The 24,558-nt window shown below is 35.5% G+C and overlaps 4 protein-coding genes across 5 annotated transcripts; 1 reads left to right on the forward strand and 3 right to left on the reverse strand.

Annotated features, from left to right (window-relative positions):
* Positions 1-741: 741 nt before the first annotated feature.
* On the reverse strand, positions 742-10,082 carry LOC116116098 (zinc protease PQQL-like). The gene is made up of 21 exons (XM_031402206.1): positions 9,697-10,082; positions 8,975-9,221; positions 8,778-8,903; positions 8,057-8,194; positions 7,829-7,963; positions 7,442-7,699; positions 7,197-7,334; positions 7,037-7,106; positions 6,720-6,933; positions 5,142-5,247; positions 4,822-5,055; positions 3,804-3,968; positions 3,569-3,718; positions 3,396-3,487; positions 3,168-3,249; positions 2,959-3,042; positions 2,761-2,877; positions 2,549-2,659; positions 2,249-2,329; positions 1,171-1,365; positions 742-859 (listed from the first exon to the last, which is right to left on the reverse strand). The coding sequence occupies exons 1-21, from the start codon at positions 9,903-9,905 to the stop codon at positions 782-784; spliced, it is 3,030 nt and encodes a 1,009-aa protein (XP_031258066.1). The 5' UTR covers positions 9,906-10,082; the 3' UTR covers positions 742-781.
* A 357-nt stretch (positions 10,083-10,439) lies between these two features.
* LOC116116096 lies at positions 10,440-13,733 on the forward strand. Its single transcript, XM_031402204.1, has 7 exons — positions 10,440-10,954; positions 11,038-11,123; positions 12,271-12,349; positions 12,457-12,516; positions 12,660-12,781; positions 12,940-13,011; positions 13,438-13,733. Exons 1-7 carry the CDS (start codon positions 10,640-10,642, stop codon positions 13,538-13,540), a joined length of 837 nt encoding a protein of 278 aa, XP_031258064.1. The 5' UTR covers positions 10,440-10,639; the 3' UTR covers positions 13,541-13,733.
* Positions 13,734-14,802: 1,069 nt separating this feature from the next.
* LOC116116080 (histone acetyltransferase type B catalytic subunit-like) lies at positions 14,803-17,801 on the reverse strand. The gene is made up of 8 exons (XM_031402188.1): positions 17,610-17,801; positions 17,362-17,430; positions 17,182-17,220; positions 17,025-17,101; positions 16,816-16,903; positions 16,071-16,152; positions 15,783-15,943; positions 14,803-15,637 (listed from the first exon to the last, which is right to left on the reverse strand). Exons 1-8 carry the CDS (start codon positions 17,787-17,789, stop codon positions 14,996-14,998), a joined length of 1,338 nt encoding a protein of 445 aa, XP_031258048.1. The 5' UTR covers positions 17,790-17,801; the 3' UTR covers positions 14,803-14,995.
* A 1,117-nt stretch (positions 17,802-18,918) lies between these two features.
* LOC116116079 (histone acetyltransferase type B catalytic subunit-like) lies at positions 18,919-23,139 on the reverse strand. 2 transcript variants are annotated; one of them, XM_031402187.1, is made up of 10 exons: positions 22,953-23,139; positions 22,823-22,864; positions 21,726-21,757; positions 21,478-21,546; positions 21,298-21,336; positions 21,141-21,217; positions 20,932-21,019; positions 20,187-20,268; positions 19,899-20,059; positions 18,919-19,753 (listed from the first exon to the last, which is right to left on the reverse strand). In XM_031402187.1, exons 1-10 carry the CDS (start codon positions 23,029-23,031, stop codon positions 19,112-19,114), a joined length of 1,311 nt encoding a protein of 436 aa, XP_031258047.1. In that variant the 5' UTR covers positions 23,032-23,139; the 3' UTR covers positions 18,919-19,111. The 2 variants fall into 2 exon arrangements, with proteins under 2 accessions (XP_031258047.1, XP_031258046.1); XM_031402186.1 differs by having other exon boundaries at positions 21,726-21,835; positions 22,953-23,138.
* Between the last annotated feature and the right edge of the window lie 1,419 nt (positions 23,140-24,558).

The raw sequence follows: 24,558 nt of genomic DNA on the forward strand, positions 1-24,558 counted from the left end.
TTTTTCAAAAAGTAACATTTGCGATATGTAATTTAAATTAAAATCCCCTTTAAAATTTAAAAAAGAAAAAAGTTGATTTTTAATAAGTCTTATTACATCTGAAAAATTATTCGTAAAAATATCCTGATTCAAACGTTTTTTTTCGTAATAATATTTGTATGCCTCGTTGATGGACACAAAAAAATATATATTTATCCTGATTGAAATCAAACAGCCGTCAGGTATTGGGGAAGGAACAGCAGTAGGTGCATTTTTCAATTGACATAATTTTGTTCCGAAAAGAAGCACGCTCCATACACGACAAGAAGAGTAGACAGTTGTTAATGCTAGTAAAATGAAGTCAATTTTCCTTTCTGTTTTGCGCTAGATGCCCAAATACATTAAAGGAAGAGAAAACAATGGCGGCGGAGCACTGGTCTTTCTGTTCGGAGTCAAAATATTCCTTATTATCAGCAGTGTTTTAAGTCTTTTTTACTGCTTCAATTACAAGTATAGTTCCCCATAGTATGATCAATAATACTCCACAACTTACATTTAAAAAATAAAAAACATCTCATAAGATCAGAAGACAAATATACAACGATGTGAGAAGTGCTTGCTAGGGATTGGGGAACAGCAGCTGGTGCTTTTATTGTTCTTCTTAAAAATCAACTATTTGGGAGCTAATGCCTCTTCTATCGTTCTTCATATCAGAAACAATGTATCCTAATTCCTGATTTCTTCTCAAGTATATTATCTCTGCTATAAAAAAAAAAAAAAAAAAAAAGAGCCTCCAATTATTTCAGCCTTTCAGGGTTCTCCGAGAATTTCTCCACAAACAAAGAGCTACAATCGTCAAACCAGCAATGCCTGCCAAAATCTGCCACAACCAACAACACTTACGAGTTATATAAATATAGCAAGGTAAGGAAATATCTTGAGTTTCAGTAATACCATATTGTGCATACAGAGCCCATGTAATAAGCAATCAGTGATTTTGCAGCAATAACAGCACTGATATATTAAGTGTATTATCAACAAATTATTACTTCAACTCAGTAAAAATGATGCAGAGCTCACTGAAAGCAAATTCACAGATTGGGGAGTTATAACAGCTGCTGCAATGTAAGAAATGCATGCTTCTTCATTGTGTCGTATACACACTAGTAACAAAACAAGCAGACAACTAACCTTTGGATCTCTAAAATTAATGGTCTGAGTGGATTGAAAAAATGATCCCAATAACTTAAATCGAGACGTCTGAGGCATCAGAATCACTACTGTGTACTGTCTATTGCAAGAATAAGGTAACATCCTTTGCAGTGCTGACTGCAATGTTGATGACGTCAGAGATGTTCTGACTTTTAATCGTGCTTCATCTTGAATCTGCAATGGAAACAAATTCAGAACTTGATAATCACTGAAATTCAGAAAACAAACAATTCAATATTTTTATGTTACTAAATCAATAAAAGTGATGCACAGAAATGAGATGCTTGAGTATGTTTCTGCTTTCAAAGCTTTAAAACATGAGTCCAACAAATGAGATAGTTGAAAAGCTTGAGAAATTGCATGCTAAAGCTATTTATTTTCTTTTCTTTGCTCTTATCCTTAACTTTAGAAGAGAAATGATAAAGGCAACACGGTAATTTTGAAATTAGGATTATCTAATTGCTGCAATTTTTGCTGCCAATGTCATTCATATGCTGAACTCTGTTCCAGTTATATAAAGTCTCAAAAGACGCTTGTGTTGAGAGTAAGGTTACCTCCAAGACAAGCACTTAGAGCACAAATCATAAAAATCATACTTGGACGCTTAACAAGGTAAGAAAGAAGAGACTGTACGAATATTGAACTCAATGACCAGACCTCTGTACTATATTGCATTACTATTGCCAAAAAAAAAAAATCTTGTTCAAAATAATTTTAAACCAAGAGAAGCAATAATTCGGATCAAGCCCTTGTACCAGACGATCAAGCGCTATCACACATCACTGAAAACACATCACAGGATAGACAAAATTTGCATGAGTTCTAAAACAACACATAGAGACAAACTACAGTTTCACAATGGTAGAATGATAGGAACCCACTCCAATAACTCAACAATTTGGGCTGGGCCATGGGTCTTTCATGGGCTTGGGTAGAACTCTCCTTGGAAAACCGGCTTGCCAAGGGAGGGTGCCCAAGCCTTTATAACCCACATGCCCACCCTTTTCCCTTTCAATGTGGGATCCCAACGTAGAATAACACAGTGAGAGCTACCAACCTCAAAAGAAGTCCCAACATTTCCAGAGTATATTCTTGACTGGTAGCTGCATAAAATTCTGTCCAGCCAGTGGTAGTTCTCCTGAAAGATCAGTAGCAATCAACAACAAAGATTAATGGCAGGGAATAACATTCATTTCTCATGTCAATGAAACTAAAATATTAAGCTTGATTTGAAGTATCACTAATACATAGGGTTCAAATGGTAGATGTAAGGTTCCAATGCATTTCTTTCCTTTATGACTTGCATTTGGCAACCAAAGGACCATAATTAGACACAAAAGAAATAGAAAATTTTAACCTGCAATCCATTTTCATGGGCTCTTTGCTCGAGTTCGAGTATGGTTGAAACATCCTGATCTGAAGGCCCTTCCTCTTGAAGATGTAAGATTTCATCCAAGGCAAGATCAACCTGTAGATAGATATTGTACAAACAAAAATTGAGCGGATAGGGTAATCGGCTACTATCATATTAACATTAAAGATGAAAAATGTACAACTATAAACACTTGCCAGCTTTGGAGAGATCTCTGGATCACAAGAAAAATTTATGCTAATATCACCACGTACATCACCAGTTCTTGAATGTTTATTACCACCAAGGAATACTGAAACACCAGCAGAATAGATCTGAAGAATAAAGAACATTAACAAAATTAGGCCAAAGAATAAGAAAATTAATAAAAACAAAATATAAGGGAAAACACATACTTGCCCATGCTTGAAACGAAGAACCTGCATCATCTTCGTTTCAAGAAATTTGCTCAGGAACCCAACATAGTTAATCTCTTCCACCTGCAATTTAATTTTTTCAAACAGAAATTCACATTAAAAATCATCAGTAAGCAACACACATGAAAGACCTCAGGATGTTACAGGACACCATTTATTAATTGATAAATCAAAAGAGAGCCACAAACCATTGTTCCATTCTTCAGCTCAACAGGAAAGCATAGTTGGACAGAACATTGTGCTTCAACCATGGGGCTGCGGACCACTTGCCTGCAAGTATACCCAATGCATTAGAGATTATGGATTGCAACAGAAAAAGGAACATATATCAGTAAATTAACCAAGATGGTATATACTAAAATAACCCCAGTAACTGCTAAAAGTGTCTAACCCTCTTGTAAATATAGACCACACACCTTATTATGGATGTTGGAAAGGTAAAAGGTAAGCCTTTGAGTTTATCACGGTTAAAATGGAGAACAGGTTCAGGAGGCTTTGGTATCCCACCCTGCATGGAAAATCACACCACAGATTAACATAAATTTCAAAAACTCTAGGCATAGATAGGTTAACAACAGTTTCAACTCACCAGATACTGCAATATCAGAGGAATTGCAATTGTAGGATCAATGTTGCCAACAATCACAACAGTGAAAGTTGATGGATCCTTAAAACAGCTGTTGAAATAGTCACAAGCTTTTATTGGATCAACTTTTTGAAGGTCCCTTATTTTAATGGGCTGCATTTTCAGACAAAAACCCACGTAAGGAGGGCATATCCATCATAAAAGCATCAGTGAATTTAAAACGGAAAATGATGCTTACCCTAAAAAAGTAAGAGTTTCCATAGTTGATCTCCTTCACCCGATTTGCAAATGCAGTATATGGATCTCTCTCTTGAGCATGAATTGCTTCTTCTGCCATTTGCATCACTATTTTGACTTCTTCTTCTCCTGGTGTTACATTTGTTGTGAATAGTTGATATACAAGCTGCCAGTACAATCACAATTAAGAACTGACAGATTGAGACACCCTTACAGTTAGATTCTTTAAAATATAGAATGTAGGCAGCGAAAAAGCATTTAGCATATTTCCAATGAGACAAAAGTGCAGTGGTTGCTTCAAGCTAAGTAGTAAAATATAGAAGAAGGAAAAAAAAAAAAAAAAGAACACTATATACTCAGCAATTAATTATAGCAAATTCTGAATATTCTAAAATGATTCCCTGGCAACAAATGTGAATAATCTTGGGGACTTCAAATCATTTAAGAAAAATTGTTCAGCCAAGAAAATTGGGCAGATGTTAATATTATGATCTCATTCCTTATGATGCACCTACAGATTTCTGTAGGGTGCTCAAGTCTTTTAAAAAGCCAACAAGGACCAAGAAAAATTATAAACTTCAAGAAAACATTTTGGCAGGAATTTAAGAAACACATCTACATAAGCATGGTGCAGCAAAGATGTTTGGAACACATGGACCACAGGATCTGAAAGGACAAATCAAATAGAAACACATACATCGTCGAGTGGTAAAATACAGCACTGCAGAAAGAAACTTGGTTATTCCATGTAGAAAGAAAATAGTAATTAATAGTGCATATGTAATGCATAAGTGACCTTATTTTTGGGAGATCAGAAAAGGAAAATGAAATAATTATAAACACTAAAAATTATTTACATACATAAAGCAAATATATTTCTTTTATTGGTTTTTACTATGTTATCAGAAAATATATTTCTTAAAGTAGATATTAGTATGTTACAATCTTATAAAATTTCAACCTCTAAAAGGAGACTATAATAAGGAAAATTTAAATGTAGTAAATCCAGAAAAGCAAACCTGCAATGCTGTTTCCAGGTCTGATGGTGAACAATCACCAGAAAAGGTTCTCATGTATGCTCCAAGCTTTGTACCAACTTCAACTCTCTTTCCAGCAAGCATATCCATCAGCACTGAAGGTTTATGACCAAATACACCTATTTCTCCAGCAATGGTTGATCCAATTGAGCACGAAACGTACTCCCTTTCTGGGAGTTCAGATAAACCCCCATATGAAAAACCTGTAAAAAGAACCTGTTCAAAGAAAGAGTTGATAAGAGTTCTATGACTCATGAACTGACACTAATCAAGGATTATACAAAACTTGCATGCCCATGTACCTGGTCATCAAGGAAGTCTGTACATTTATAGCAAACTCGCATGCCATTGGATAAAATCAATTCAGTAGCCCCAATATTTTGATATTCAAACCGTTGTACAATATTCCTGAAGCAAATCATTTGACCTAGCTTAGAATCATGTACGTCAAATAACACAAGATGTTTATGCACACTGATTATCTGGACCAATTAAGAATGCAGAAAGAAGACATAAGGTCATAAAGTTACCAAAAATTATTTGAAGTCGAAAGAAAACCAATTGAACCAAACACAGAAGAATAGTTCATTCAAGATAGAAGATGGAAGACATATCATACTATTCCCTAGCTGAGATAATTATCCATAAAGTAAAATGGAAATCTAATTACATTAAGTAATAATTTGACAAACTCCAATAATACCTTTCTCTAACACTATTTAACTGTTTTTTTTTTTTTTAGGGGCAATATTACACTTACAATCCAATCTCACAAACTTTCTCTCACAACTCCAACATGGCAGTTCGCAATTGGTTAGCTCGCAAATAGGTTTCATCTGCTTGCTATGGGTCATATCTGCCCACTTGTAAGCTAACCAATTGTGAGCTGTCATGTCTGGGTTGTGAGAGAAAGTTTGTAAGATTGGATAGTGAGTCAATTTTTATTGTTTTTTTAATAATGAAATCGCTATCGTATTGGCTATTACTAGGGTAAGTTTTCATCCTTTGCAACATATTTTTGAAGCCAATGAGCATCTCTTGCACCTTACAGAAAGAGAATAGACAAAAGGGTAGGCATACAATTATCACAAAATGAATTAAGAGAAGGAAAGATATAAGTATGCTGAAGACTAGAAATAAGGACATCATAAGAGAAAAGATCTAATAGGAAGAAGACAAAAGTTGGATTCTAAATATGGAATATAGATCACTAAAAATAAGTGCGTGCCAAAAGCAATTATTGATTTTCATGTCTAATATGGAGCATTCATAGTGCTATGTTGACACTTGCAAAAATATAACCAAGGAACTAACCAATTTTTCAACTAAAACTAAAGCCACCTACACTAAACTATATAGCAAAAATGTTCTAAGTGGTTTCTATTACAATTCAATCACTATAAATAATTTATGTAGTAATCACACTCAAGTGACAGTCAAACCCATTAAGGTTAAGAGAAGAAAAATCTACATTACAAATAAAACATAATGATCCAATAGATTTTAGAAAAATGTTATCTTTACAAAGACAATACAAAGAGGTCTACAAAGTTATGTCAGCAAGAAGGGAAAAAGAAAGAAAGAACGGAAAAAGAGAGAGACAGAGAGAGAAATCATGAAGATCAAATGTAGCAATTGTCTTTGTATGCCCCTTTTGTATTTGTCTTTATAAGACTAGCACTGCTCTAGATTTTATGACATATAATGCCTAGATTTCATTATACTGAATCATGCAACACTGAAGATTTGTGAAAAACAAATAGAATCTAAATAGGCAGCTAAGCAATAGAAACTGCGATGAATATCACAATCCTAGGATTTCCACAATGCAATGACTTAAATATGGACAGGTATTACTGCAGAAAAGGACCCAACTTTACCCTGGACTGGGTTTTGTACCAACAATTTCTTCAGGTATTTGTTCATCGTCCCAAGGAGAAATGCGCTTTTCATCCTCCAAATTATTAATCTTTGACATAATACTTTTCAAATCATCAACTTTTGCAAAAGTTCGAGGTTCAATTGTCTTTATGACACAACTGCATGATGTTCGTAACTTCTCTGAGTATTTTGATACTTCTAACGCCGATATCTCTATGGACATGAAACCCATTGTTAGCACCATGATATGTTAGGTCATCCTTGATTCATTAAAGTATACTAAACAAAGTATGTTTAAAAAGACATATTTACTCACGAGGTAGAATAGTTTTCTGGAGTCGAGCCTCGTGCTCAATCCCAATAACAGGTTCATTGCAGAGAAAATGCTGTAAAATGGAATATAAAGAACTATTTAGCAGGCCCGAAGAGAAGTTTCTTATAAGTAATTGGAGAGTTAAGGAAAGCAGCTAATATACTTGCAAAAGTTCATCTCTCAAGCTTGTTGATTGCATTTGATCGCGCTCCAGATAGGCGGATTCGATTTCAGACATCAGTAATGCCCGAACTACAGCTACTTCACGTTCTGAAAACCCATGTAGTCGCACCCTTGCAACCTAACACAAAATGCATTAGCAGCCATGTGTTTGTGTGCATGAGAGAGCGAGACAGACAGAGACAGAGACAAAGGCAACCAAGATATAAGATTAAGATAAAAGCACACCTCAATAAGCACTGACTCTAGGGCCTCCAAAGTCCCTCTTTCTTTACAGGCTGCAGATATTATACAAGCCTTTAATGGACGAACTAGATCATCAGCAGTAGCTGAACATGAGAAATAGGGGGGATCCTTTCTGCGAGATATTTTGAAGAACCTCTGGTTTAGAGCATGTAGGAACATGGATTCTGTAAGCATTTCCTTATATTCTTTTACAGTCTTCAACTCATTCACTGCCATCTTATAGCTAATCATCACAGCAGACTGGTAAAAGAAAGATTTAAAATGATAATGTTAGAATTGGAAATTTCCATGCAAATTTTATAAAACATGCATATGTTGTTAATTGGGAAATGTTATCATAGAAAATTATAAGACTCGAAGTATACTAACCCCGGCAGCTTCAGACTCAATAAAACTTGAAAAATGAGGCTCCTGATGAGATGGAACTGGAAATATTGGTAAAACTGGAGGATCAGTTGCTGAATTTTTCTGCCCAAAGTGAGTCTTTATCAAGTCCACTACACTCTGCATAAAAAGAGAGAAAATAAAGAATCAGAAATCTTGATTACAATTCATACTTGTAACTCAAATAGGAATTAACATAGGACAAATACAAACCTCTGTATCAGGAAAGTCTCCAATTGCAATCACTGCCATGTTATGTAAATGGTACCACTTCTGGTAAAAAGATTTCACAGTCTCAGAAGAAACTGTCCTAATTACTTTCTCTAATCCAATGGGTAATCGCTCAGCATACTGCAAAAAAAATAAACATAAAATTTATTGAAATCCTCAATGTAGGAATGACAATTCAAAAGACAAATCAAACTTATTTCTTACACTATTTGCAAAAACGCTTGGACACACTCTAAAAATGAGCCAAACTAGACAATTCTCCCACTTATAACCAAAGTAAAATTCTTATAGTAGAAGTCTGATGCTCAAAAGGCAAAACAAAAATACTCCAATCACGGTTACTCAAAAGAAAAAAAAAACTCCAATCACACCCTTCCCCCTCATTTCCTGGCATACACATATTATACCCTCCCACACACCATATTATAGATGGTACTGAAGTAATTTAATTGTTGGCAAATGTCAAAAGGCACAACTTAGAATGTGGTATGCACTATATAAACCTATACAAGAGATGATTGGGCACAAAATTTAAATAAAAAAAAAGGCCTGATCAAGTTAAGAAGGAAAGATACCTTAATTGTGATATATAACACTATAGCATAAAAGTGATATCTACAAGAAGAGACTAACAAATATGTAATAAAGTAACTAATAAATGAATATATGCAACCACTAAAAAGGTTTAAGCCAATAGCAGCACCTTTGATCCTTCAGTCATTAAGACCCAATGTGCATCTTGCATCCTTCCAGTAGCGTTTCGGTTGCCCCTGTACTCTTCCATTACAGCGCCTCTTTCTTTTTCCAAGTCATCTTTTGAGACTCGGACCTGTTTTTGCAAAAATAATTATCCTAAAAGCACACAATATCAGCATAACCAAATAAGGAGTTATTTGGTACCTCCGTACTGAATTCTGCCAAGATTGAAATGGCCTGAGATAATAGTCCAGGCTTGTCAACAGGAACAAACAACTCATATACAGTGTCATCAGCAGATGTTACCGCATTCTGGCAGGCACCAAATTCTGCTCCAACACTTTCTAGAAATTTGACAATATCATGATTTGTGTATTTCTTAGTGGCACTAAAAGCAAGATGCTCAACTATGTGAGCAACTCCTCGCTCATCCTCCTCTTCTAGAACTGAGCTGCCAAGAACCCAATAAGTTTAGCTTCATTCCAATATACATCTCTACGAATGCTATGTGGTTGCATGTAATAACCTCAAATAAGTCCAAAAGAAAAGTTACAGAACTTAGTGGAGAATAGGAACTCAATCACCACACCACATCGCCTAATTAAATTTAATAATGAACTCCAACCTAAAAGCAAGTTTGCGAGTTAGCCCTAATAAAGCATTCTGCAAAAGCAATGTCTACTAGTAATTGGCAAAGGAATTAACAGATGTTTTCAACCATCAAACAGGCCTTATTGAAAACAAGATTCACTATACCTCAATATCACTCTCTCCATTTCATAAGAAGTTAGATTTATAGGTTATCACAGAGTCATCAAAGGTAACGGCGCCTTGACAATTGACAACTTATCCCTTAAATTGTTTTGTTACAGCTGAATTGAATTAGACAAAATATGATGGTGAAATCAGAAATGTAAGTTGCATACCCGACTTTGACAGCAAGAGCAAGAGCAGCTCTCATTCTGGGCTTACAGTTACGACGAACGTAGTAAGAGAGGCCATTGTGAAGCCTGCCATAGTCCACCCCGTACGGTTGTTCGACGAGAACTTCGTCCAAGTCCACGCTCACCAATTTAAGTGACCTGAACCTCTGCTTCTTCGTGATCTGCGACACCTCACCCGCTATCAATTCCATCCTCCTCAATCTTTACTCTTTTTTTCTCCCTCAATAATCCAAAACACAAATGACGTTAGCTTTTGTTTTTCTATAAGTATCCAACCAATTAAATTCAATCACGATGGTGAATGGGTAGTTTCGTTTTAATTTTGCTTGATAAAGGTCCTCCGACGTAATCAAAGATACCGTTTGTCAATAAAGACAGACATTGTAACAGTGATGATAATAACAAAATAGTAATAATAAAACCAAAAAAAATAAAACATACAGATGATCGTTTTTTAATCTATCGCATCCAATTTTTTTCAAAGTAATCTGCAGATATTTATGACTGGAGTTTTTGCAAATTAATGGTGAATTTGAAGGCCTATTACAATAATTATGTTAGAATAATTTTTAATTTAATCACAGTAAATAAATGTCAGAATCTTATCAGGACCGTAAAGATAGTCGAATCGCTTTGTATAATTACGAATATAACCTTTACTCATTATGAGATAAAATATCTGGGTGTAGATGATTTCATTTCATTTTCAATAGTTGAGATTATAATTTATAACTATCAAAGTGAATTTGTGGAATGACTCGTAATTTGCATAACTCATTTTCATAGCGCTAATCAGATATGGCAAACCCTCCCTAAAACCCTCTCAAGGCGCACGATTACGAGCAAACTCAGTCGCTGACAATCCAAGCTTTTAACTGTCACTCTCTGCTTCTTCCTAAAATACGCCCATTCTTTCAATACTACAATGCTTGTCCTGCACAACTACGTACCTGCTCTTCCATTCACCCAAATAACCCGCCATTCCACCAACCGTTTGCCGCTATTTTCGACCGTTAAGCTCTCCATACAGAGCAACACGCCACCCAGGACTTCGGTTTTTTTTACGAAAGGCAAAAAATTGCAGAGCGAGATAGATAAAGATGAGGAAGAAGAAGAGGCTGAAACGGTGTCGCCTAGAGGATTTAGAGGGAAAGAACAAGAGAAGGATTACGATAAAGACCCTGAATTTGCGGAGATTTTGGGAAGTTGTCTGGACGACCCGCAAAAAGCGCAATCCAAAGTGAGTTAATAATTCAATGGATTTTGTTGCTTTTCAAGTTATCTGTTGCTTATAGTATGGAAATAACTTTGTGTTCTGTTTAGATGGAGGATAGAGTAAAGAAGAAGAGAAACAAAATATTGCATACAAAGACTGGCTCAGGGACTCCTGTGAAAGTGACTTTCAACAAGTAAGTTTGTGGTTCAGGACATTTGCGCTTTTGTTTGCCGTTAGCTGTAGATAGAAATTTGGAAACGCTTCTTTCAATCTTTTTAATTAATTTTGGCGCTCGAACGATAATCTGTGCTCACTTATATTATCTTTGAGTTCTTTGTGGATTGCATAAACGCCAAGCTTATAGGCAATTAAACAAAGATGTATAAAATGTGGAAGTGCTCAAACTTAAAAAATCAGTTGTTCGACATCTTTGTCTGATCTCGATTGTCTTGGCAAGGCAAGGGAAGTCATTTGAAAATGTTGTGACTTATACTTTCGTAGGAGTGCATAATATGCAATAATTCCATTTCAAATTGAGCTTGTCTAATATCACTCAAGCTTTCACATACCTGATGGACTCATACTAATATTAACTTTCATATGTAGTCTGAAATCTATAAATTGGTTTTTGTGGTGGCATTGGAAGTGGGAGGAGTTGTGAAGAAAAAAAATAGCTTGTTTCATGTTGTAAATGCACATGTTGACACTTATGTAGAGCTGTTTTCCATGATAGAAAGACACATATGGAATTGCAAGGAATCATGTACTTCGGTAGTCTTCAAAAAGTTTTGATCTGTCAAGTCACAGGCACTCCAGAAAATTTGTATGCTTTCTATTAAGTTTTATTAAACCACTGATTAGTTACACCCAAATCTGAGTATGTTTATCTAAATATAAAATTCAAAGTAAACACATGGCATATGCAACTGAAATTTACAGAGCTGATCTTTCTTGCTTTTGGGAAGTATATACCTCTTGATGTTAATGTAGACTTAAATAGGAGTTATCAGTTGCATCTAGCTGATAAATTTACTTGATACATTTCTACATCTTGCATCTGTGTTTGACTGAAATCAAGTTGCTTGTTAGCTGATTCTCAATTTCCTTGAATGGCCAAACACTCATGAAGTTCTTTCTCTCATCTTCTCTATCTTATCAAATGTTAGGTTATTTTTTATTCCAAAGCCTAGAGTAATGGCAAGTTTTTAGCATGATATGATTTAATTGCTTTCATTTCCTGTTTCTGACATATGTTAAGTTTCTGTTGGATTTTTTTCTTTTCACTTGGAAGCAGTTCATTAATTCTCTTGTTATGTTAACTTGCTGTTATGTATTGCCAGATTTGATTTCTCAAACTCATACATATGGTTTGAATTCCACAATCTTCCGTTGGAGAAAGATATTTCCTTAATTTGTGATGTAAGTAACTTCTCTGAAACACAACAAAAAATGATATTCACAGTTGAAATCCAGCAATTCATTATTGAAAACATATTTGGATGATATCACTGGTTTGGACTTTGCAGGCAATTCGAGCATGGCATATCATTGGGCGTCTTGGTGGATGTAATTCCATGAATATGCAAGTAATTTTCCTGTTACTCATTTGAACTGCAAATAGGGACTTTTCATGCCATAATCCTGTAGCAAAAAAACTGTTGAGCTACATATCTGGTTTAGTTTCTGGATATATACATATGTAAATCCTAATACTTATGTATCATTGCAGTTATCACAGTCTCCTATGGATAAAAGACCCAGTTACGACGCTATTGGAGGAGCCAATGCAACACCAACCACATTTTACAACATTGGGGATCTTGTGATTCAAGAAAACTTAGCACGTATATGGTATGGAACTTGATTCAGAGGTCCAGTAAATGTGTTCAAGTGTCTTTCTCTTTTCCATTTCCGTATGATGCTTAGATTTTATGTGCCCATGCTGTATATTAATTAGGAACAGATAATTCAAATATTCGTGCTAATGATGTGATCAAAACATTAAACAGGGTGGATATTGGGACCACTGAACCACTGCTTCTGGATGTTTTGATCAATGCCTTGACACAGATAAGCTCTGAGTAAGCTCCCACATCTCTGTTTCTCTTGATAGTTTATTATAACTTCTTGAAATCTGTAGCCAAAAGTTATGATCTGAATTAAACATCTCCATCCATGAATTTTTGAAGCCACTCCAAATGGAAAGTGGCTCAATGTGGGCTTCCCTGGAGGATACTATCTGAAGGCTGCCACAGTGCATTGTGCCATCTGGTTCCGTTATACAACATCTAGTTGTATGTTTATGTAAACACTACATTGATAGCTGGTATTTGCCTATGCAGTTCATGTGCTTTTAGCTCATTAAGTGATTTTGACGTTGCTTTTGGACACTATGTGTTTCTGGTGGTCTTTTTCAGTAGTTTTTGTTGACCCTAATTTGTGTACATGCAGTTTTGCTTTCTAAATTTATCTGCTGACTGTTGGACATTTGATTTTTCATCTGACAGCCATGTTGGAATAAAGCAATTGGTGTTTGGTGGATCTGAATTTGAGAATTGGAAGGAGAACTTGACATCAGAAGATGCAGGTTGCAGCGTTCACAAGATTTAAGCACTTGGAAAGACGAGATCGAAATGCTGAGACTGATAAAGAAATCTTGCAGATGTTTGAATTGCCCGATGATGGTTTAGGATGCTGAAACTGATAACCAATTCAAGGATGTAAGCACTATCTAATTAGTTTGTGAAACTTGTGATCTGTAAATTAATATTTTTGATTCTTTGGTAGGATATTTTTTTTTTTTTTTATTTCAGCAGGGTAGCTCTTACCCAATTTTCCAGGTATGAAATTGAAGTAGTTTTAGTAGCGTAGGCTCCCAGTCCCAAATGTCTTCCAGTATGAAGCTCATTGCTATATGATTATGACCATAGAAAAAACGAAACTTGGAGCATTTGTTGGAATTTACAAACATCGTCACATTGACACATGGTCATGAAATTAAGGAATGTATAACTTAACTGTATGAAAATGAAAACAATAATTGCTAACACTATTGTATGACCTTATGATTTAAATGGTAACTGTAGTCTTGTGGATGAAGAAGAGAATTAGTAAAATCTACTACATTTTTTTAGAGTAATATTAGTCTTACAAAGAGGCATACAAAGAGTCATACAAATAGTCAAATCCAGTTCTCCCTTTTTTTAAGGGTTGGATTTGACTCTTTGTAAGGCTAATATTATTCTTTTTTTAAGGATGAACAAAGCAGTGGTATAATTGCAGTAAAGATAATGCAGCCAACAGGACTTTGTAAGGCTGTTCGGCATGTGAATTTGCATTTGAATGCACCCAAGCTGCTACATTTGAATGCAGTACATGTACTATGAAAGATTACTTAAAACATGACAAGGATCAAGTCTAGAATTCAGTCTGATATACCAGATTTCGGCAAGTAGATGTAACTGTATTCCATAAAATTTATACCAATGGACCGACCGTCAAATCGTACTTTTTAATCTGTAACTTGGAATTTAGATATAAAATTCATACTATTATTATCAACTAAGATTAATCAGCCTATCTAAGAAAGATCACCAGGATCAAGAGAACTGATAACAAGTCTCAGAATGGCCAGAAGAAGGGATCACTTTTACGAGAGCTAGTGATATTAACGATAAAAAATACACTAACCACCTGAAACTGCTTGTTATCTGCTTTGCAAGTATCCGGCCTTCTAACGATGAGCAAGTTTGAAGTCACTTCCAAATTTGAAAATTGGGAATTTAATATGAAAGTCGCCAATCTCAATCCAATCCTCTTTATGTAACATGAGCGAAATAACAATTGCCACCAGAATTGAAGAGGAAAAAAAGCAGGAAATTAAAAATAACTAATAATTAAACCATTGCATTGTAGAAGTTTGGATGATCGCAAAGTCAGTAACTATTCTTAACACAGCAGTAGTGCAAGTACAGGTCGATGTTGGTCGTCGTTTACTTACAAACAAGTCTTGGTTCATGTTAACCTACAAAAGGACCACAAAGACTATTCTTTAGCAGTGACACTTCATGCACAGGGCGGAGAAACCTTCTGTGCAATTAACTTGATCTCTCTGATCCTTTCATCAACCAACTCTTGCAGCTGCTGTTCTTGATTTGTCTGAGTTGTATCCATCTGGACGCTACTAGGTTCACCATCCTTTGACCTGAACATGACAAACGACATATCCTGATCAAAAGTGGTAGGGACATCAATCACTCGTTTCCCAGCAGTCCCAGAATCTTTTCCTAAGATATCAGCCCTCACACGATTTGAAATGATGGTAAAGTAATCCTCAATACACTTGTCAACAGGATGAAGGCTAAGATATATCAAAATCTCCCAACACTGGAGAAACTGTTTCTTGTTGATTTTCAGTGTTTTCCGGACATCATCTACTGCACTGAGGGGTGGCACAAATCGAGGGGCACGGATTTTCTTGGAAACTTTTCCTTCCTTCAGACTCAAAACAGCTGAATCAATTGCAGGTTGGATTGGTTCAAAGGCAAGCAGGTGTTTTATGTCAACACAAGTGCGCACATGCTGAAAGGAATCTAATGGCTCTTCAACTGTAAAATCGTAAACATTTTCAGCTATTGCAATGTTGCTGAGCACCTCTACAAGGTAACTGCCATAACCCTTGCGTTGGTAAGGAGGCACTATCAAAATCTGCAATCAAGGACGCAATTCATTATCTTGCTTAAGAAACATTTATTAGCATGCAAAATATCTGAGTGCTTCAGAAAAAGAGACCAATTGGGCTCCTTCATTATGCTTCCAAATTGACTGAAACAGAGCAATAAGAGAAATGAACCTGACTGAGACGAATGCGTGTACTATCAGGATAGTGATAAAAGCGATATAATGCTGTAAATCCAAGTAGCCTATGTTGAATGTCTCCTTGCTGATCCTCTGTTTTCTGGATCAAGAGATATAACTCCCATCTTGGATCAGTAACATCAATAGGATTGCTTCCTAATTCAGATAATAAGGATTATCAGAAATCAGAGTTAAATTCAGACTACAAAAAATAGTAAGAATAAGAATATAGAAGAATGCAATAAACATTGCTTTCCTAAGCCTGTATGGTTGAGAAATTTACCATCAACAAGAAGAAGAACAAGAGGTATCAAGCGACTGTAAAGGTGTCCTGTTGCCATATTGCCCACCACCATGCGAACAACCTGACCCAGATTAAGGCACATCAATTGATGGAATTCATTTACAAACACACAATCCTTGCAAATGAATATGCTTAGGGCAGAAGAAAGAGAAACTAATTGTATCATGAACAATAATCATGTCCAAAAACAAAGCACATCTAACCAAAGGATCCAAGAGCCAATAAGCTGAAGGCTTCCATTAAAATCATTTTTCAAAAATCCCCAAGATCCCTTCTCCAACATGTATATCACAGTGAGTTGATCATCAACAACAGCATCCCAACCCTAGTACCCCACCTCCAAAAAGCCACACAAAATAGGGAAAGTAAAAAAAATAAAAAGTTTTCCAGAACCTCACTTTGCGGTGATGCTGCCAGATGGGACTGAAACTGGTCACAAACTGACAACTTTGATCTATATAAGGGCAGCTGTGCTCCCCATGAGGTCAGTTCCAATGCTTCTTTTGAAACTTGACATAATGGACTAAGACCACCGAATTTCCACATGGGGGAACATTGTCATTCACAGTGGAAAAAGTTTAATTATTAATCACCAATGTCTTCGAAAGTGTAGAGAAATTATGAACCAATTGCAAAGTAAACACAACTGGCAGTAGACGAAAATCATCCTAGAAGATTTTTTTCTCAGAATTATAAAACTTGAAAAAATATTTATATCAATTACCTCCAAATCAGAAACAGCCTCTTCTAAATGACTAACGTGTCCATTGGAAGCCTTGTGTTGCATCACTTCCCCAGTTGAGACGGCAGATCTGATAATAGCAATATGAGGAAATCTCAACTCACAAACAAACCACAAAGCCAACAACAAATGAACAAAAAGATAATTGATATTTGGGACCTAGATAAGCAAAGATCTCCAAGGCACAGTACCTAATAAACTGAGTCTCTGTTGAAAATGTTTGAAGGAACTTATCTTTACTCTCAACAAGTGTCTCAGCAAAAATGCTCTGCGGAAAATCACTATTTTATAAAGACCCAAGGATATAAGCAATCAAATGAAAGGTTTAATTAGGAAATGAGCACATACCTGAAGAGCAGATTTCAAATCCGTAATCCCTTTGCCCCTCTAGCAATATAAAAAATAAATTTAAAGATTAAAAGAAACAGTAAAACACTATCAAAAATACACAAACAAGCAAACCGAACTGAATCAGACTTTAAAAAGTAAAACCAATCTAGTTGGCCATGGATAAATTTCAGTACTTACATTAGATGTGCCCTTAAACGTAATATCAGCATATGAATGAAATGATATAATGTTAACCCAAACGGTTATCTACACAAAAAGTATCAAAAAAGAAATCATGTTAGGAAATAAAATTCATGACAGAGAATTCATCAACTCATTAAAAATTGATACAAAATGATAATTAACAATAAAATTATTAAAATCGTTATAATGCAATGCAGCATGTATAATACCAGTTACTTCAGGCTGAGAAAAGTATTAGTTACCTTCAACTCTTGGTAACCATATATTTTCCCATCTTCATCAAAAAAGCTATTCAGGTCAACTGGATCAATGCAGAAACTGTCTGAAACACCCACTTCTTCTTTGCTAGACACTAGGATTTGAGCAATCAAAATAAAAATATGTGCCAAGTCAAAACTTTGACAAATGAAAAGGACCATCATCAGAATATGTACGAAAATGCAATGAAAAAAGCAAATTAACTCTTCATCTTGTGCAGCTCATTAAAAAATGGTTGAATTAGCAAGCTAAAGATGGCTAGTTGAGAATCAAGTATTACTTAAAGTGGTGTATTTCTTTAAACCAGCACGAATTAGTGCAGGGGGTCCAACTGAATTCTTCCGTAGACAGACCCATGAGTTGAACCAAAATTAACTGAATTTAAGATTGGGTACATGACATATTCAAATAGATCTTATTGGTGGCAAGTTATGACACTTGTTTACCCTATACAACTAATCCAAATAGCTTTACGAAGATTAAGCTGGCACCAAACTTGGAGAAGTTAAAGCAATGTATAAATACCCAGTAACCATAACTTCTCATTGGCACTAATTATTCCGATTAAACAACTTGGAATCGATTAAAACTCAACCACTCCTATCTTAAATACCTATACATATTACCTTAGAGGAGAAACAAAGTCGGAAATAAAAAGTTAGAACTCAATTTATCTCAACAATAATGCGAATCATCCTTGCAGTAAAGATAATGCAGCCAACAGGACTTTGTAAGGCTGTTCGGCATGTGAATTTGCATTTGAATGCACCCAAGCTACTACATTTGAATGCAGTATATGTACTATGAAAGATTTCTTAAAACATGACAAGGATCAAGTCTAGAATTCAGTCTGATATACTAGATTTTGGCAAGTAGATGTAACTGTATTCCATAAAATTTATACCAATGGACTGACCGTCAAATCGTACTTTTTAATCTGTAACTTGGAATTTAGATATAAAATTCATACTATTATTATCAACTAAGATTAATCAGCCTATCTAAGAAAGATCACCAGGATCAAGAGAACTGATAACAAGTCTCAGAATGGCCAGAAGAAGGGATCACTTTTACGAGAGCTAGTGATATTAACGATAAAAAATACACTAACCACCTGAAACTGCTTGTTATCTGCTTTGCAAGTATCCGGCCTTCTAACGATGAGCAAGTTTGAAGTCACTTCCAAATTTGAAAATTGGGAATTTAATATGAAAGTCGCCAATCTCAATCCAATCCTCTTTATGTAACATGAGCGAAATAACAATTGCCACCAGAATTGAAGAGGAAAAAAAGCAGGAAATTAAAAATAACTAATAATTAAACCATTGCATTGTAGAAGTTTGGATGATCGCAAAGTCAGTAACTATTCTTAACACAGCAGTAGTGCAAGTACAGGTCGATGTTGGTCGTCGTTTACTTACAAACAAGTCTTGGTTCATGTTAACCTACAAAAGGACCACAAAGACTATTCTTTAGCAGTGACACTTCATGCACAGGGCGGAGAAACCTTCTGTGCAATTAACTTGATCTCTCTGATCCTTTCATCAACCAACTCTTGCAGCTGCTGTTCTTGATTTGTCTGAGTTGTATCCATCTGGACGCTACTAGGTTCACCATCCTTTGACCTGAACATGACAAACGACATATCCTGATCAAAAGTGGTAGGGACATCAATCACTCGTTTCCCAGCAGTCCCAGAATCTTTTCCTAAGATATCAGCCCTCACACGATTTGAAATGATGGTAAAGTAATCCTCAATACACTTGTCAACAGGATGAAGGCTAAGATATATCAAAATCTCCCAACACTGGAGAAACTGTTTCTTGTTGATTTTCAGTGTTTTCCGGACATCATCTACTGCACTGAGGGGTGGCACAAATCGAGGGGCACGGATTTTCTTGGAAACTTTTCCTTCCTTCAGACTCAAAACAGCTGAATCAATTGCAGGTTGGATTGGTTCAAAGGCAAGCAGGTGTTTTATGTCAACACAAGTGCGCACATGCTGAAAGGAATCTAATGGCTCTTCAACTGTAAAATCGTAAACATTTTCAGCTATTGCAATGTTGCTGAGCACCTCTACAAGGTAACTGCCATAACCCTTGCGTTGGTAAGGAGGCACTATCAAAATCTGCAATCAAGGACGCAATTCATTATCTTGCTTAAGAAACATTTATTAGCATGCAAAATATCTGAGTGCTTCAGAAAAAGAGACCAATTGGGCTCCTTCATTATGCTTCCAAATTGACTGAAACAGAGCAATAAGAGAAATGAACCTGACTGAGACGAATGCGTGTACTATCAGGATAGTGATAAAAGCGATATAATGCTGTAAATCCAAGTAGCCTATGTTGAATGTCTCCTTGCTGATCCTCTGTTTTCTGGATCAAGAGATATAACTCCCATCTTGGATCAGTAACATCAATAGGATTGCTTCCTAATTCAGATAATAAGGATTATCAGAAATCAGAGTTAAATTCAGACTACAAAAAATAGTAAGAATAAGAATATAGAAGAATGCAATAAACATTGCTTTCCTAAGCCTGTATGGTTGAGAAATTTACCATCAACAAGAAGAAGAACAAGAGGTATCAAGCGACTGTAAAGGTGTCCTGTTGCCATATTGCCCACCACCATGCGAACAACCTGACCCAGATTAAGGCACATCAATTGATGGAATTCATTTACAAACACACAATCCTTGCAAATGAATATGCTTAGGGCAGAAGAAAGAGAAACTAATTGTATCATGAACAATAATCATGTCCAAAAACAAAGCACATCTAACCAAAGGATCCAAGAGCCAATAAGCTGAAGGCTTCCATTAAAATCATTTTTCAAAAATCCCCAAGATCCCTTCTCCAACATGTATATCACAGTGAGTTGATCATCAACAACAGCATCCCAACCCTAGTACCCCACCTCCAAAAAGCCACACAAAATAGGGAAAGTAAAAAAAATAAAAAGTTTTCCAGAACCTCACTTTGCGGTGATGCTGCCAGATGGGACTGAAACTGGTCACAAACTGACAACTTTGATCTATATAAGGGCAGCTGTGCTCCCCATGAGGTCAGTTCCAATGCTTCTTTTGAAACTTGACATAATGGACTAAGACCACCGAATTTCCACATGGGGGAACATTGTCATTCACAGTGGAAAAAGTTTAATTATTAATCACCAATGTCTTCGAAAGTGTAGAGAAATTATGAACCAATTGCAAAGTAAACACAACTGGCAGTAGACGAAAATCATCCTAGAAGATTTTTTTCTCAGAATTATAAAACTTGAAAAAATATTTATATCAATTACCTCCAAATCAGAAACAGCCTCTTCTAAATGACTAACGTGTCCATTGGAAGCCTTGTGTTGCATCACTTCCCCAGTTGAGACGGCAGATCTGATAATAGCAATATGAGGAAATCTCAACTCACAAACAAACCACAAAGCCAACAACAAATGAACAAAAAGATAATTGATATTTGGGACCTAGATAAGCAAAGATCTCCAAGGCACAGTACCTAATAAACTGAGTCTCTGTTGAAAATGTTTGAAGGAACTTATCTTTACTCTCAACAAGTGTCTCAGCAAAAATGCTCTGCGGAAAATCACTATTTTATAAAGACCCAAGGATATAAGCAATCAAATGAAAGGTTTAATTAGGAAATGAGCACATACCTGAAGGGCAGATTTCAAATCCGTAATCCCTTTGCCCCTCTAGCAATATAAAAAATAAATTTAAAGATTAAAAGAAACAGTAAAACACTATCAAAAATACACAAACAAGCAAACCGAACTGAATCAGATTTTAAAAAGTAAAACCAATCTAGTTGGCCATGGATAAATTTCAGTACTTACATTAGATGTGCCCTTAAACGTAATATCAGCATATGAATGAAATGATATAATGTTAACCCAAACGGTTATCTACACAAAAAGTATCAAAAAAGAAATCATGTTAGGAAATAAAATTCATGACAGAGAATTCATCAACTCATTAAAAATTGATACAAAATGATAATTAACAATAAAATTATTAAAATCGTTATAATGCAATGCAGCATGTATAATACCAGTTACTTCAGGCTGAGAAAAGTATTAGTTACCTTCAACTCTTGGTAACCATATATTTTCCCATCTTCATCAAAAAAGCTATTCAGGTCAACTGGATCAATGCAGAAACTGTCTGAAACACCCACTTCTTCTTTGCTAGACACTAGGATTTGAGCAATCAAAATAAAAATATGTGCCAAGTCAAAACTTTGACAAATGAAAAGGACCATCATCAGAATATGTACGAAAATGCAATGAAAAAAGCAAATTAACTCTTCATCTTGTGCAGCTCATTAAAAAATGGTTGAATTAGCAAGCTAAAGATGGCTAGTTGAGAATCAAGTATTACTTAAAGTGGTGTATTTCTTTAAACCAGCACGAATTAGTGCAGGGGGTCCAACTGAATTCTTCCGTAGACAGACCCATGAGTTGAACCAAAATTAACTGAATTTAAGATTGGGTACATGACATATTCAAATAGATCTTATTGGTGGCAAGTTATGACACTTTTTTACCCTATAAAACTAATCCAAATAGCTTTACGAAGATTAAGCTGGCACCAAACTTGGATAAGTTAAAGCAATGTATAAATACCCAGTAACCATAACTTCTCATTGGTACTAATTATTCCGATTAAACAACTTGAAATCGATTAAAACTCAACCACTCCTATCTTAAATACCTATACATATTACCTTAGAGGAGAAACAAAGTCGGAAATAAAAAGTTAGAACTCAATTTATCTCAACAATAATGCGAATCAATAAGACTACATTGACCGACTGAAATACCGACTGACATATCCTGACTGACGTGTCAGTCTACGTGGCATATGCCACACGTCAGATTCGCGCCCAAAAGCTTAAAAAAAAAACTGATACGTCAGTCAGGATATGTCAATCGGTATTTCAGTCGGTCAATGTAGTCTTATTGAATGCGAATAACAAGAGAATACAAAAATTTAACTCCACCCATTTAGAAAAATTTAAACGAAAACAATTTGTGTGGTAAAAATGTAAGTGATAGGTTCAAAGTCAAACGAAGATAAAAAAAAAAAAAAATGCCATGAAAAGTAAAAACATATTTATCTTCTAAGCTTAAAGAAGGGTTTGTAATTGTAGTATTACTGTTAATTAAATTAAAACCGTACCCAGATAAATTTTGATGCAGTCTTTAGCCTCAACTCCAGCATCTATAACAGAACAAGCAGCAGAATTCAGCTAAACCCCAAAACAGCATTTTTGCAAATAATAAAAAAATTTTGAGGCTAGTATACTGACCAACGTCAGCGATGTCGACACGCCTCCTCTTCTTCGGTTCGGCGACGGGATCGGTGGACGGTTGCTTCTTTTGGCCCATATTTGGAAGAACTAGGGTTTTGCAGAGCGGGAAATGAGAGAAATTGAGGCGGGAAATTGTAGTGTACAAAAGGAGATAACTTAGAGCTAATATATAGTGGAGTTATGAAAGTTACTGTCTCCATTATGGACCACTTTTCTGCTTCCGGCCCAACCTAGTTACATAAAGCTCTTCATTTACTTTCTAAAAGAAAATTATCTTTGTAGGATTGTTTATTATGAGATATATCAAATTTTTCAAAAATCATTAAAAAAAAACCCCTTATAATTATTAATACCCTTAAAAGTTAAAATCTTATGTTATTAAAAATCTCACTCTTAAAAGTTTCAATAATTATAAGAGATTTTTATTAGTTTCCAAAAACTAAAGGATTTTTAATAGTTTCCAAAAACTAAACGTGTGCTTAAATTAAATTATAGGGGTTTGAAATAAACTTTGGAACTATCTCTAGATGACCGAATTCGATAGGAGCTTTTAAGTATACTACTCAAGAGGTTCTAAGTTCAAATCCTCCTTAAGTGCTAATAAATATATACACTAAAACTCTTACCTGATCGATAGTTTCAAGATTACGAGAGATTAGTCGAGGTATGTGTAAATTGTCAAACACCGTAGTCATTAAAAAAATAATAATAATAATAAACCCTGTTCTAAATAGGAAACTTTGGTGTAATTTGAAGGCCGAACGAACATGCACTCACCCATGGTTTATCGTAAAGACAAATTGGTACCCTCAAAGTTTGGAAATGATAAACACCAACCTTCCGTTAATATTTGTTGTTAAATTTAACTGAATAAGGTTAAGATAGTAAATTCAAAAACAAATGAAGGGTAATCATGTCATTTTATCCCTTTCTTATTCTGTTAAACTCACATTTCTTCTCTCCTCTTCATCTTCCACCTTGCTTCTTCAAAGCCTCCGCCGCTGCCAGCATTCTTGCTGCGGCTTTCTTTCCTTCTTCCTTCACATTTTCAGTTGATCTCACCTCCCATCACCATCCTCCTCCATCCCCAGCCGGATTTGACCCATTTTTGGCTGAAATTTCCTCTTTGCCGTAACCCATCTTCACCCTAGCAACCGCTGGATAATTTCTTCTTTTTCATTATACCCTTTAATAATTTCTTCTTTTTCATTCCCAAAAAAGAAAGAAAGAAAGAATTTTCCATAGAACTTCCAAGAGAGATTAAATTATAAACCGCATTCATAGCTTACCCTCCAACACCAGAGAAAAAGACAGGAACAGGAGCCAGATTCTTCAAAGCAGACATGAGACGAGAAGCAAAGGTGTCCCTAAAGACCTTTCCTGCTACTAGGAAAACTCTTAGTTCCCCATCTTTAATGGCCATGTCAACTACACTTTTGCTTGAAGTTGACATCCATTTTCTCTGTAATTTCCACAAAGCCGTGGTAGTTTTACTGCTCCTACTAAATATCTTGTTCAATATCATCTCCAATATTCCCCGATCGAGAGGAACACGGTACCTTTTGCTTGCTTTAACACAGTGCAGGTTCCTATTTCTTCTCGT

Source organism: Pistacia vera, unplaced genomic scaffold, assembly GCF_008641045.1.
Source record: "Pistacia vera cultivar Batoury unplaced genomic scaffold, PisVer_v2 Contig760, whole genome shotgun sequence".
Taxonomy (NCBI): Eukaryota; Viridiplantae; Streptophyta; class Magnoliopsida; order Sapindales; family Anacardiaceae; genus Pistacia; species Pistacia vera.